The following is a 14,923-nucleotide window of genomic DNA, read 5'->3' as shown; positions in this document are numbered from 1 at the left end:
ATGGTCAGTTTAGTTTCCATCCTTCCAAGAGCTAGTTCGTATGTTTGCTGGGCTATGTTCTCTTGCCATTGAGAACCATAACAGTTTGACCGGCCATAAAGGGTTAAATTAATTGACAGAGAAAGGAGAGAAAAGAGAAGTCTGCTGAAGATTTTTTTTTTTTTTTTTCTCAGTTCTGAGTGTGCTTGTAATTGAATCTCTTGCAAGTCTGCCTATATTGCAGCCTTTCTCTCTCTCTCTCTCCTTCTAATCCTGGAATGGCTCTGTGTTCACCTGTTTAAAATGGATATTCAGAGTTTAGCTGCAGGTTTGAATAATCTCACCACGAAAGTTCAAAACTTACAAGATTTTGTTGTTCATGTTCCTATATCTGAACCTAGAATTCCTTTGCCTGAATTTTTCTCGGGGAATAGATCTTGCTTTCAAAATTTCAAAAATAATTGCAAGTTGTTTTTGTCCCTGAAATCTCGCTCTGCTGGAGATCCTGCTCAGCAGGTCAGGATTGTGATTTCTTTGCTCCGGGGCGACCCTCAGGATTGGGCTTTTGCATTGGCTCCAGGGGATCCTGCGTTGCTCAATGTGGATGCGTTTTTTCTGGCCTTGGGGTTGCTTTATGAGGAACCTCAGTTAGAACTTCAGGCGGAAAAGGCCTTGATGTCCCTATCTCAGGGGCAAGACGAAGCTGAAATATACTGCCAGAAATTCCGTAAATGGGCTGTGCTTACTCAGTGGAATGAGTGCGCCCTGGCGGCGAATTTCAGAGAGGGTCTCTCTGATGCCATTAAGGATGTTATGGTGGGGTTCCCTGTGCCTGCGGGTCTGAATGAGTCCATGACAATGGCTATCCAGATCGATAGGCGTCTGCGGGAGCGCAAACCTGTGCACCATTTGGCGGTGTCTACTGAGAAGACGCCAGAGAATATGCAATGTGATAGAATTCTGTCCAGAAGTGAACGGCAGAATTTTAGACGAAAAAATGGGTTGTGCTTCTATTGCGGTGATTCAACTCATGTTATATCAGCATGCTCTAAGCGTACTAAGAAGCTTGATAAGTCTGTTTCAATTGGCACTTTACAGTCTAAGTTTATTCTATCTGTGACCCTGATTTGTTCTTTATCATCTATTACCGCGGATGCCTATGTCGACTCTGGCGCCGCTTTGAGTCTTATGGATTGGTCCTTTGCCAAACGCTGTGGGTATGATTTGGGAGCCTCTTGAAACTCCTATACCCCTGAAGGGGATTGACTCCACCCCATTGGCTAGCAATAAACCACAATACTGGACACAAGTAACTATGCGGATTAATCCGGATCACCAGGAGATTATTCGCTTTCTTGTGCTGTATAACCTACATGATGTGTTGGTGCTTGGATTGCCATGGCTGCAATCTCATAACCCAGTCCTTGACTGGAAAGCTATGTCTGTGTTAAGCTGGGGATGTAAGGGGACGCATGGGGACGTACCTGTGGTTTCCATTTCATCATCTATTCCCTCTGAGATTCCTGAATTCTTGACTGAATATCGTGACGTTTTTGAAGAACCTAAGCTTGGTTCATTACCTCCGCACCGGGAGTGCGATTGTGCCATAGATTTGATTCCGGGTAGTAAATACCCTAAGGGTCGTTTATTTAATCTGTCTGTGCCTGAACATGCTGCTATGCGAGAATATATAAAGGAGTCCTTGGAAAAGGGACATATTCGTCCTTCGTCATCTCCCTTAGGAGCCGGTTTTTTCTTTGTGGCTAAGAAAGATGGCTCTTTGAGGCCGTGCATTGATTATCGGCTTTTGAATAAAATCACGGTTAAATATCAATATCCGTTGCCACTGCTGACTGATTTGTTTGCTCGCATAAAGGGGGCCAAGTGGTTCTCTAAGATAGATCTTCGTGGGGCGTATAATTTGGTGCGAATTAAGCAGGGGGATGAGTGGAAAACCGCATTTAATACGCCCGAGGGCCACTTTGAGTATTTGGTGATGCCTTTTGGTCTTTCAAATGCCCCTTCAGTCTTTCAGTCCTTTATGCATGACATTTTCCGTGATTATTTGGATAAATTTATGATTGTGTATCTGGATGATATTTTGATTTTTTCGGATGACTGGGACTCTCATGTCCAGCAGGTCAGGAGGGTTTTTCAGGTTTTGCGGTCTAATTCCTTGTGTGTGAAGGGTTCTAAGTGCGTTTTTGGGGTTCAAAAGATTTCCTTTTTGGGATATATTTTTTCCCCCTCTTCCATCGAGATGGATCCTGTCAAGGTTCAGGCTATTTGTGATTGGACGCAACCCTCTTCTCTTAAGAGTCTTCAGAAATTTTTGGGCTTTGCTAACTTTTATCGTCGATTTATTGCTGGTTTTTCTGATGTTGTTAAACCATTGACTGATTTGACTAAGAAGGGTGCTGATGTTGCTGATTGGTCCCCTGCTGCTGTGGAGGCCTTTCGGGAGCTTAAGCGCCGCTTTTCTTCCGCCCCTGTGTTGCGTCAGCCTGATGTTGCTCTTCCTTTTCAGGTTGAGGTCGACGCTTCTGAAATCGGAGCTGGGGCGGTTTTGTCGCAGAGAAGTTCCGATTGCTCCGTGATGAGACCTTGTGCTTTTTTCTCGCGTAAATTTTCGCCCGCCGAGCGGAATTATGATGTTGGGAATCGGGAGCTTTTGGCCATGAAGTGGGCTTTTGAGGAGTGGCGTCATTGGCTTGAGGGGGCTAGACATCAGGTGGTGGTATTGACTGACCACAAAAATCTAATTTATCTTGAGTCCGCCAGACGCCTGAATCCTAGACAGGCGCGCTGGTCGTTGTTTTTCTCTCGGTTTAATTTTGTGGTGTCCTACCTGCCGGGTTCTAAGAATGTTAAGGCGGATGCCCTTTCTAGGAGTTTTGAGCCTGACTCCCCTGGTAATTCTGAACCTACAGGTATCCTTAAGGATGGAGTGATATTGTCTGCCGTTTCTCCAGACCTGCGGCGGGCCTTGCAGGAGTTTCAGGCGGATAGACCTGATCGTTGCCCACCTGGTAGACTGTTTGTTCCTGATGATTGGACCAGTAAAGTCATTTCTGAGGTTCATTCTTCTGCGTTGGCAGGTCATCCTGGAATCTTTGGTACCAGGGATTTGGTGGCAAGGTCCTTCTGGTGGCCTTCCCTGTCTCGAGATGTGCGAGGCTTCGTGCAGTCTTGTGACGTTTGTGCTCGGGCCAAGCCTTGTTGTTCTCGGGCTAGTGGATTGTTGTTGCCCTTGCCTATCCCGAAGAGGCCCTGGACGCACATCTCGATGGATTTTATTTCGGATCTTCCTGTTTCTCAGAAGATGTCTGTCATCTGGGTGGTGTGTGATCGTTTCTCTAAGATGGTCCATTTGGTTCCCCTGCCTAAGTTGCCTTCTTCTTCCGAGTTGGTTCCTCTGTTTTTTCAAAATGTGGTCCGTTTGCATGGTATTCCGGAGAATATCGTTTCTGACAGAGGTACCCAATTCGTGTCTAGATTTTGGCGAGCATTCTGTGCTAGGATGGGCATAGATTTGTCTTTCTCGTCTGCTTTCCATCCTCAGACTAATGGCCAGACCGAGCGGACGAATCAGACCTTGGAGACATATTTGAGGTGTTTTGTGTCTGCAGATCAGGATGATTGGGTTGCTTTTTTGCCTTTAGCAGAGTTTGCCCTCAATAATCGGGCCAGTTCTGCCACCTTGGTGTCTCCCTTTTTCTGTAATTCGGGGTTTCATCCTCGATTTTCTTCTGGTCAGGTGGAATCTTCGGATTGTCCTGGAGTGGATGCTGTGGTGGAGAGGTTGCATCAGATTTGGGGGCAGGTAGTGGACAATTTGAAGTTGTCCCAGGAGAAGACTCAGCTTTTTGCCAACCGCCGGCGTCGGGTTGGTCCTCGGCTTTGTGTTGGGGACTTGGTGTGGTTGTCTTCTCGTTTTGTCCCTATGAGGGTTTCTTCTCCCAAGTTTAAGCCTCGGTTCATCGGCCCGTACAAGATATTGGAGATTCTTAACCCTGTGTCCTTCCGTTTGGACCTCCCTGCATCTTTTTCTAATCATAATGTTTTTCATCGGTCATTATTGCGCAGGTATGAGGTACCGGTTGTGCCTTCCGTTGAGCCTCCTGCTCCGGTGTTGGTTGAGGGCGAGTTGGAGTACGTTGTGGAAAAAATCTTGGACTCCCGTGTTTCCAGACGGAAACTCCAGTATCTGGTCAAATGGAAGGGATACGGTCAGGAGGATAATTCTTGGGTGACTGCCTCTGATGTTCATGCCTCCGATTTGGTCCGTGCCTTTCATAGGGCTCATCCTGATCGCCCTGGTGGTTCTGGTGAGGGTTCGGTGCCCCCTCCTTGAGGGGGGGGTACTGTTGTGAAATTGGATTTTGGGCTCCCCCGGTGGCCACTGGTGGAATTGAACTGGTGTGCATCATCCTCTCTGTTCACCTGTTTCCATCAGGATGTGGGAGTCGCTATTTAGCCTTGCTCCTCTGTCACTTCCATGCCGGTCAACATTGTAATCAGAAGCCTTTCTGTGCATGTTCCTGCTGCTAGACAACTCCCAGCTAAGTTGGACTTAGTCCTTGTTTGTTTTTGCATTTTGTTCCAGTTCACAGCTGTAGTTTCGTTTCTGTGTCTGGAAAGCTCTTGTGATCTGAAATTGCCACTCTGATGTTATGAGTTAATACTAGAGTCTTAAAGTAATTTCAGGATGGTATTTTGATAGGGTTTTCAGCTGACCATGAAAGTGCCCTTTCTGTCTTCCTGCTATCTAGTAAGCGGACCTCAATTTTGCTAAACCTATTTTCATACTACGTTTGTCATTTCATCTAAAATCACCGCCAATATTTGTGGGGGCCTCTGTCTGCCTTTCGGGGAAATTTCTCTAGAGGTGAGCCAGGACTATATTTTCCTCTGCCAGGATTAGTTAGTCCTCCGGCCGGCGCTGGGCGTCTAGGGATAAAACGCAGGCTACGCTACCCGGCTACTGTTAGTTGTGCGGCAGGTTTAGTTCATGGTCAGTTTAGTTTCCATCCTTCCAAGAGCTAGTTCGTATGTTTGCTGGGCTATGTTCTCTTGCCATTGAGAACCATAACAGTTATTTGCTTTGCTCTTATTTTTTGTCCAGCTTGTACTAAATGTGATTCCTGATTTTGCTGGAAGCTCTAGGGGGCTGGTGTTCTCCCCCCGGGCCGTTAGACGGTTCGGGGGTTCTTGAATATCCAGCGTGGAAATTTTGATAGGGTTTTTGCTGACCATATAAGTCATCTTACTATATTCTGCTATTAGTCAGTGGGCCTCTCTTTGCTAAATATCTAGTTCATTCTTACGTTTGTCTTTTCTCCTTACCTCACCGTTACTATTTGTTGGGGGCTTGTATCCAACTTTTGGGGTCTTTTCTCTGGAGGCAAGAAAGGTCTATCTTTTCCCTTCTAGGGTTAGTTAGTTCTCCGGCTGGCGCGAGACGTCTAGAACCAACGTAGGCACGTTCCCCGGCTGCTGCTATTTGTGGTGCTAGGATTAGCTATATGGTCAGCTCAGTTACCACTGCCCTATGAGCTGGTTTTTTGTGTTTGCAGACTTGGTATGTACTTTTGAGACCCTCTGCCATTGGGGTCATAACAGGGTACATCTGGGTTCTTTTTTGACTGTAGTCATCAGCTGAACTTTTCAAAGCAAACAGAAGCTGCAAAAAAGCATATATGTTAAGCGATACATGATTTCAACAGTGGAAGTTAATGGCGGACATATCCAAACGTCAGAGTGCTGTATATGCTTTCATACATTTACATTTGTTCCCATCCTTCCTTAACGCATGCCTGCTGTATGCACCTTTATACCTTTTTATAAACCTGACAAAGTATATAGTTGGAGGGAGCAAATATGGTGTAAACCCAACCTTACACTGCTCATTATTATATCTACTTGTCAAATCTCTTCATCTTCTTACTTGATCTAGAAAAAGCAGAGTGAATTTTATCAAAGAGACACGGCTTGAGAGCCTCTTCTTACCTGTAATGACCTGCCAGAAAAAAAGATATCAAATTCTTTTCATATCATAAAACACAGTGTGAGCTTTAGTGTACAGTATGTACCGTACGTGCCGTGCATTGTAGGCTCTTATATGGTGGAGTGTAAAATAGCTGTGCTTTACTGGATTTCTAGAATGTAAAATCTTTTTGGAGGGTTTATATCAGCTAATTATATGTCAGAATATATATGATATTGTTACGTATTATTTTATACGAGATATATAAAATAGAGGAAACGTGTGTATATATATATATATATATATATATATATATATATATATATATAGTCTGCTATGTGCTCACATGTAAGTAGTGCACACCCTACGTGACCAGGGGTTCACACAGACGCTAGGCAGCTTTTCCTGTCATTTCCCCGGCACACTGATATGTATCCTGTCCAAATGATGGTCAAAGGACACATTTCTGCTACTATTACGCTGTTTCTGAGAAATCCACCTCCACAAAGCTGAATATGTGAAATGGAAATGAACCTCTGGTTTGGTTACCATTTAGTCATAACATATAGAGGCAGGTTAGAAAACTCATGTTATATGCCTTTTTGGGAAATTCGTAGGGGAACATAAGATCGTCTCTTGGATAAAATGGAAAACCATAAAGAGCAATAGTATCTCTCTAGGGGACTTTTCTTGCGTTATCCAGACAACCCAATGATTGGAATAGATATGTAATAGGAAATCATACACATACTGCCAGGATTCCCACCGATTTCAGCTGATCGCTGGCAATCCCAATGTTGTGACCAGATTATAAACCATTCTGACTAGTAGGGATTTTGCAAAGCTCATAGCCCTTTAAAACTTCTGAGGTTAAGAGCAAAATCTTTACCTGGGCTGCTCACCCACCATGTGTCATTTTACAGTATGTAATCTGTGACAGAATTGCGAGTTACCAGTTTTCAAATGGGAAGGTATGACTGGGATCAGACACTAAGACAAGTGACAGTATTGCATTGAGATACTCCTAGAATGTTTAATTCTAGCCTGACATGCTCAATTATTGTCAAATAACTCATAGTATATATTACAGAAAGGCAATATATGCGATTCATTAAAGGGATTGTGCGGACGGAAGATAGGGATGACGTACCCTGGAGATAGATCATCAATATATCGGTGGGCATCTGATCCATACTCCAACTAACCGGCATCAGCATTGCAGCTCCATTTGATGTGTTGACGTCCGGCTGCCATCAGAGCTTAGACCCGGTGATCAATGGGGGTGCTGATTGAAACATACATAGTTCTATAAATTGGAAAAAGACAGATCCATCAAAGTCAACATTTGTCCACCAGTTATACGTTCACTATCGCTAGATTATTTGTAACCCCAAATGCCATTTTTTGTGTTAAAAGCATCTACCCCAAAAGGGAAACTGTTGTGTGAAAAAACACTATTAATCTGCAGGTAATAGCTCCCTAAAGCCATGTGGCTATTGCACTGGAAGCCTGGCTGCAAGAAGAAAATTAAAATGAATTAATTTTATTTCAGTCATAGAGGCACGGCTTCTGTCACTGCTTAGTACACACTTCTGTAACCGTGCCCCCTGTACTGACTGACAGCCAACTTTACAGTCCATCAGTGCTGTGCCGGCTGTCAGTCAGTGCCGGGGTGTGTTACACCTGCCACTCACTATGTACTGCGTGGTTACAGAAGCTGCGCCTCTATGACTGAAAGATCATTTTCTCCTGGCATAGAGGCTTTCAGTGCAGCACCCACATGGCTTCAGAATGCTAGAAAGCAGACTAACCCCATATCTGCAGGTTAATAGCATTTTTTCACATGACAGGTTCCCTTTAAATGCTGATATAGTATATGCCATTGATACCTCTTGCGGTATTACACAGTCTGACGATGTTGAAACCCTACCAATCTGATATTAATAATGTATTATTACGTTCAGTCATTAATATCTTCTGGTCAGGTGGGTTGTCCACCTTTGGAGACAATTCTCTTTTCTTACATAAATACATGTATTTTTTGGGCTGGAAATAGTTTTTGTGATTGGGTTTTAACATTTTACCCTTTGCCTTCTACAGCCCGTTTTACACTGTCTATTACTGGCTGTAAAATGGATTAACTGAGAATTCGTCAGTGAGCTGATTCTGACAATCCAATGCGAGAGTGTGTAACTCTTTTATCTGCTTTTTTACTGAGCTCCTATCTGCTGATTGATTTATAGCCATGTATCAGAGTTTAATGTGCAGGGAAACAAAGTAAAGAGAGGCTGTTATGTAAAAAAATGCTATTACCGTAAATTGCAGATAATGGTGTTAACCCCATATCTCCAGGGGGTTTTTTTACATGACAGGTTCCCTTTAAAACAAAAGTGTGTAAAAATTTTTTACCGCAGCCAGATTGTAAAAATGATTTAACATACCCTTAAGAAAAATAATGACATCAAGCTATCCTGGTCAATGGTGCTGGAAAGTGAAGGGGGTGAAGTAGTGTCTCTTTTTTCTCTAATGATACCAGCCAGTGGACTCTGTGCTCCTTTCTACCCACTTATCAGCTTTCCCCCACCCTGCTTGGATTCCAAAGATGGATTGCTGGAAGCAATATGTACAGTGGGTACGGAAAGTATTCAGACCCCGTTATTGAATTTACCAAATGGCTGCAATGAAACAAAGAGTAAAACATTTAAAGTTCACTTTTTTCTCATTAATGTACACTCTGCACCCCATCTTGACTGAAAAAAGCAGAAATGTAGAAATTTTTGCAAATTTAATAAAAAAGAAAAACTGAAATATCACATGGTCAGAAGTATTCAGACCCTTTGCTCAGACACTCATATGTAAGTCACATGCTGTCCATTTCCTTGTGATCCTCCTTGAGATGGTTCTACTCCTTCACTGGAGTCCAGCTGTATTTAATTAAACTGATAGAACTTGATTTGGAAAGGCACACACCTGTCTATATAAGACCTCACAGATCAAAGTGCATGCCAGACCAAATGGGAATCATGAGGTCAAAGGAACTGGCCAAGGGGTTCAGAGACAGAATTGTGGCAAGGCACAGATCTGGCCAAGGTTACAACAGAATTTCTGCAGTACTCAAGGTTCCTAAGAGCACAGTGGCCTCCATAATCTTTAAATGGAAGAAGTTTGGGACCACCAGAAGTCTTCCTAGACCTGGCCGTCCAGCCAAACTAAGCAATCGTGGGAGAAGAGCCTTAGTGAGAGAGGTAAAGAAGAACCCCAAGATCACTGTGGCTGAGCTCCAGAGGTGCAGTAGGGAGATGGGAGAAAGTTCCACAAAGTCAACTATCACAGCAGCCCTCCACCAGTCGGGCCTTTATGGCAGAGTGGCCCGACTGAAGCCTCTCCTCAGTGCAAGACATAGTTTGCTAAAAAAAAAAACACATGAAGGACTCCTAGACTATGAGAAATAAGATTCTCTGGTCTTATGAGATGAAGATAGACCTTTTTGGTGATAATTCTAAGCGGTATGTGTAGAGAAAACCAGGCACTGCTTATCACCTGCCCAATACAATTCCAACCGTAAAACATGGTGGTGGCAGCATCATGATATGGAGGTGTTTTTCAGCTGCAGGGACAGAAAGACTGGCTGTCATTGAAGGAAACATGAATGCACCAAGTACAGAGATATCGTGGATGAAAACCTCTTCCAGAGTGCTCTGGACCTCAGACTTGGCCGAAGGTTTACCTTCCAACAATACAATGACCCTAAGCACACAGCTAAAATAACAAAGGAGTGACTTCAGAACAACTCTGTGACCATTCTTGACTGGCCCATCCAGAACCCTGACCTAAACCCAATTGACCATTTCTGGAGACCTGAAAATGGCTGTCCACCAATGTTCACCATCCAACCTGATGGAACTGGAGAGGATCTGCAAAGAAGAATGGCAGAGGATCCCCAAATCCAGGTGTGAAAAAAACTTGTTGCATCATTCCCAAGAAGACTCATGGCTGTGCTAGCTCAAAAGGTGCTTCTACTCAATACTGAGCAAAGGGTCTGAATACTTATGACCATGTGATATTTCAGTTTTTCTTTTTTAATAAATTTGCAAAAATTTCTACATTTCTGTTTTTTTCAGTCAAGATGGGGTGCAGAGTGTACATTAATGAGAACAAAAATGAACTTTTTTGAATTCACCAAATGGCTGCAATGAATAAAAGAGTAAAAAATGTAAAGGGGTCTGAATACTTTCCGTACCCACTGTTAGTCCACTTTATGGCCTAGAAAATATTTTTGTAATGTGATTGTCCATGGCCACACATACTAGTGACTCTGAGAAGAACCTGTTGTATGGGTATCATTACTTATTCTGGTGTATCTTCTTGTCCATAACAGGGGTGGAATGGTCCAGACCAGTGAGCAGTACCAGTTTGTGCACCATGCCTTGGGCCTGTATGAAAGTCGACTCTGTGCAGAAACGGTTCAGTGAAAATCTGAGAGTCCAAGCAATAGAGATCTTTTTAGGTAATTGCCTGAATTACCGACCAGCAGTTTTTTGAAGGAGTAATGTAGACTCCATGGAAAAGACTGTAGAGTGAACCTTTTGCGGGAATGTTGGAACGTCTGACACCGTTGGATGGACAATAGCGTGTCATTGAATGTATCTGCACTGCAGGTTTCAGCAGAAGCAACGGATGGTGTAGAAGATGTACATGGATTTTCCGTATGTAACTGGAAGGTGGATATACCTGTGATCTAGGGTAATCTACCGCACAGAATGTACGTACCACTGCCCCAGACACAGCATCTGGGGTCTTGCGATTATTCGGTGTATAAGAAATAAACGTTTGCAAACTTTGTGTCTTGTAAATGGACTGTCAATTGTCACTCTGTTAAGTGCTATTACTTATTATGTGGTGAGTTTGTTTCCTGCCCACATAAAACTTTTGCTGCTAGTGTTCTGAGTACTATAATTAGTTTATTTTTAATTAAATAACGTTTCTTTGTTTTTATCTAAACGGTTCAGAACCAGTGAACATTTTATATGGAGATGTGTCTTTGTTCTATTAGCAATTGTGACTTTCCAGCAGGATATATAACAGAGCACAATGTACTTTAATCATTGGACATGCATTTGCTGTATACTGTCGGTTGTACTACTTGCTGCGCCTCTTCTCCAAATCTGAATACAGTGTATTTGTAAATCCTGTGAGTAATTTTACCTGACAACTTTATAGCATATGTCCGAAACTGCAAGAAATAAAACTGTTGTCTGAGGAACAATAACTTGGTGCAATAGTCATTTTGTAATTATTCAAGCAAAATTGTGTAAGAATATCTAGTTTCATCAGTGCTCTCCAATCCATGGCTTGTCATGACATGCTGGGAATTGTAGAGTAAGTGGTTAGAGAGATCCATTTAATATCATGAATTGATTATTTGCAATATTTGTCCAGCAATTCTAAGGGTATGTGCACACAACGTTTTTATCAGACAAATCCACCCCAAAACTAAAGAAGCGCCCAGAAAACACTCAATAGTTTGAACATATCATTTCTATGTAAATAAGGCTTGCTGTTGTTCATATATTCACTCTTTTTGGAAACATGAAGCAGTTAAAAGTTTCTCAAGATGCCAAGCGGTTAACAGAAGTGACCTGACCACTTTCTGGCGTTTTCAGCTCTGAAGACACGCTATAGTTTACCATGCAAGGCAATGGAGTGGCTCAAAATAACTCTGATGCCCAAAAAGGATAAATAAGAGTTCATCAAATTACCAAAAAAACACAACAAAGACACTTAAGGAAAAAAAATATGCCAGCTTTCTCTTGAAAAACCTGGCATATTCACCCACCTGAAAAAAAAAAACGTGTCCATACCCTAAAGATCTGAGCTGTGTATTTAGCATTGGCTGTGGCTTTGGAAGCAGGGTTATTGTTGATTCATCTATATCTTAATTTTGGCCCAACTGACTCCAGAATTGTCAAGTTGTAGTCAATGGTGTTGTTTTCACATGAAATCTCATACCTGGTGCTAATAATCTCAAGATGTCTCAAGCCACGCACAAACTGTTAATAGGAACCTCTATGTAGCCTGAGCCTCACTACAATTCTGCCAAGAAGACAATTACACAAATGCACCAAGTAGGTTGTTACTTCTCTATCTAACCTCCTTATAAAACAATCTGTCATTAAGCCTGCCATTAAATTATGGAGTATTGGTAACTTCAACATTTAAGTGGAGTTAAGATAAATGTATTGGTTGCTTCAACATTTAAGGGGAGTTATTAAGATAAATGCATCAGAATTCTGGCTCAATTTGCGCTAACACTATGCTACATGCACCATATTTATGTGTTTAGGACACTTTAGAATTCTGCCAGTCTTCATTAATAGGACCCAGTTTGAAAGCTTTGAGTAACTGGGACTCTTATGAATACCAGTCAAGAAAGGGGAGGGGCTTAATGGGAAAGGGGTGGGCCAAAATGTTGGTGCAAAATATTGAAAATAAATATATTGGTGCATATACAACCCCTGGCAAAAATTATGGAATCACCGGCCTTGGAGGATGTTCATTCAGTTGTTTAATGTTGTAGGAAAAAAAGCAGATCACAGACATGGCACAAAACTAAAGTCATTTCAAATGGCAACTTTCTGGCTTTAAGAAACACTAAAAGAAATCAAGAACAAAAAATGTGGTAGTCAGTAATGTTACTTTTTTTAACCAAGCATAGGGGAAAAATTATGGAATTGCTCAATTCTGAGGAAAAAATTATGGAATCATGAAAAACAAGCAAACAAAAAATCACTCCAACACATCACTAGTATTTTGTTGCACCACCTCTGGCTTTTATAACAGCTTGCAGTCTCTGAGGCATGGAGTTAATGAGTGTCAAACAGTACTCTTCATCAATCTGGCTCCAACGTTCTCTGATTGCTGTTGCCAGATCAGCTTTGCAGTTGGAGCCTTGTCATGGACCATTTTCTTCAACTTCTACCAAAGATTTTCAATTGCACTGAGATCCGGACTATTTGCAGGCCATGACATTGACCTTATGTGTCTTTTTTCAAGGAATGTTTTCACAGTTTTTGCTCTATGGCAGGATGCAATATCATCTTGAAAATGATTTCATCATCCCCAAACATCCTTTCAATTGATGGGATAAGAAAAGTGTCCAAAATATCAACATAAACTTGTGCATTTATTGAAGATGTAATGACAGCCATCTCCCCAGTGCCTTTACCTGACATGCAGCCCCATATCATCAACGACTGTGGAAATTTGCATGTTCTCTTCAGGTAGTCATCTGTATAAATCTCATTGGAACGGCACCAAACAAAAGTTCCAGCATCATCACCTCGCCCAATGCAGATTCGCGATTCATCACTGAATATGACTTTCACCCAGTCATCCACAGTCAACGATTGCTTTACCTTAGCCCATTGTAACCTTGTTTTTTTCTGTTTAGGTGTTAATGATGTGTTTACTTTAGCTTTTCTGTATGTAAATCCCATTTCCTTTTCTTACAGTTCGGTCACAGACGTTGACTCCAGTTTCCACCCATTTGTTCCTCATTTGTTTTGTTGTGCATTTCCTGTTTTGGAGACATATTGCTTTAAGTTTCTGGTCTTGACGCTTTGATGTCTTCCTTGGTCTACCAGTATGTTAGCCTTTGACAACCTTCCCATGTTGTTTGTATTTGGTCCAGATTTTGAACATCTTTTGCAACATTGCGTGATGATTTACCCTCTTTAAAGAGTTTGATAATCCTCTCCTTTGTTTCAATTGACATCTCTAGTATTGGAGCCATGATTCATGTCAGTCCACTTGGTGCAACAGCTCTCCAAGGTGTGGTCACTCCTTTTTAGATGCAGACTAACAAGCAGATCTAATTTTATGCAGGTGTTAGTTTTGTATATGAAAATTTACAGGGTGATTCCATAATTTTTTCCTCAGAATTCAGTGATTCCATAATTTTTCCCCCATGCTTGGTTAAAAAAAAGTAACCATTACTGACTACCACATTTTTTGTTCTTGATTTCTTTTAGTGTTTCTTAAAGCCAGAAAGTTGCCATTTAAAATGACTTTAGTTTTGTGCCATGTCTTTGATCTTCTTTTTTTCTTCAAAATGAAACAACTGAATGCACATTTTCCAAGGCCGTTGATTCCATAATTTTTGCCAGGGGTTGTATTTGGTACAAAATATTACAATAAACTAGATAATAAAAAGGGTGGTGTATGTTTAAGTAAATGAGTATAAAGATGTTAGATTTATCAATCAGCATGAGACACTTAGGTAAATTTGGAGCATTTTAAGACTAATTTTACTCGATCTGAATATTACATGAGTTTAGTTAATTGGCCCTATTTTGCATGGCCCTTTATCACTTTATCTAATAGAATATGAAAGCATTGAGAAATACACTAAATATACATAATATATCACTAAATGTTGCTTAGAGAGTGAAACCAATGACACTTTAATACAGTACAAGTATATGAATAAATTCCTACTGTACAATTTGTGCACACTGTGTTCCTCTGTACAATTTACTATTCTATTTTACAGAGTGGTTCTCCATATACTACAGCATTACCATTCACAGCAATGGCTCTCACAACCACAGCAAAAATCTAACAAATTAACAATTTCCTCTTTTGTAGCAAAGCTCCTGATCTGTCCCAGATAGGCAGCTAAGAACACATTGCACCCCCTCTGGAGCAGGTTGCTGGGTCATACGATTTTGCTTGTTTTGCAGTCTTACTTGCTCTGCTCCGAGACCTCTGTACCAGGTCCAGACACAAACATATACATAGATATTAAATCCGTGCTGAAGACTCATGCAATCTGGTGTAGAGTCCCCAAAACAATTGAATAGAAGGAAGTCCTCGTCACTGACTTTTTCCCTCTGTGAAGGCTCATTTCCTTCCTAAAGTTAGCTTCACTTATCTAAGTTGTTGGACAGAAGCATGGAG

General features: G+C 41.7%; 1 protein-coding gene across 3 annotated transcripts in view; it reads left to right on the top strand.

The window, feature by feature from the left end:
* Positions 1–11,234, top strand: part of PTPRR (protein tyrosine phosphatase receptor type R) — a 393,781-nt gene extending 382,547 nt beyond the window's left edge. For all 3 annotated transcript variants that reach the window (XM_077265278.1, XM_077265279.1, XM_077265280.1), the window contains one exon: positions 10,344–11,234. In XM_077265278.1, coding sequence (XP_077121393.1) covers positions 10,344–10,437 — 94 coding nt within the window. In that variant the 3' untranslated portion in view covers positions 10,438–11,234. The remainder of the gene's footprint in view (positions 1–10,343) is intronic.
* Positions 11,235–14,923: the final 3,689 nt, after the last annotated feature.

Source organism: Ranitomeya variabilis, chromosome 5 (assembly GCF_051348905.1).
Source record: "Ranitomeya variabilis isolate aRanVar5 chromosome 5, aRanVar5.hap1, whole genome shotgun sequence".
NCBI classification, from domain to species: Eukaryota; Metazoa; Chordata; class Amphibia; order Anura; family Dendrobatidae; genus Ranitomeya; species Ranitomeya variabilis.
This window is presented reverse-complemented; position numbering and strand designations above follow the sequence as displayed.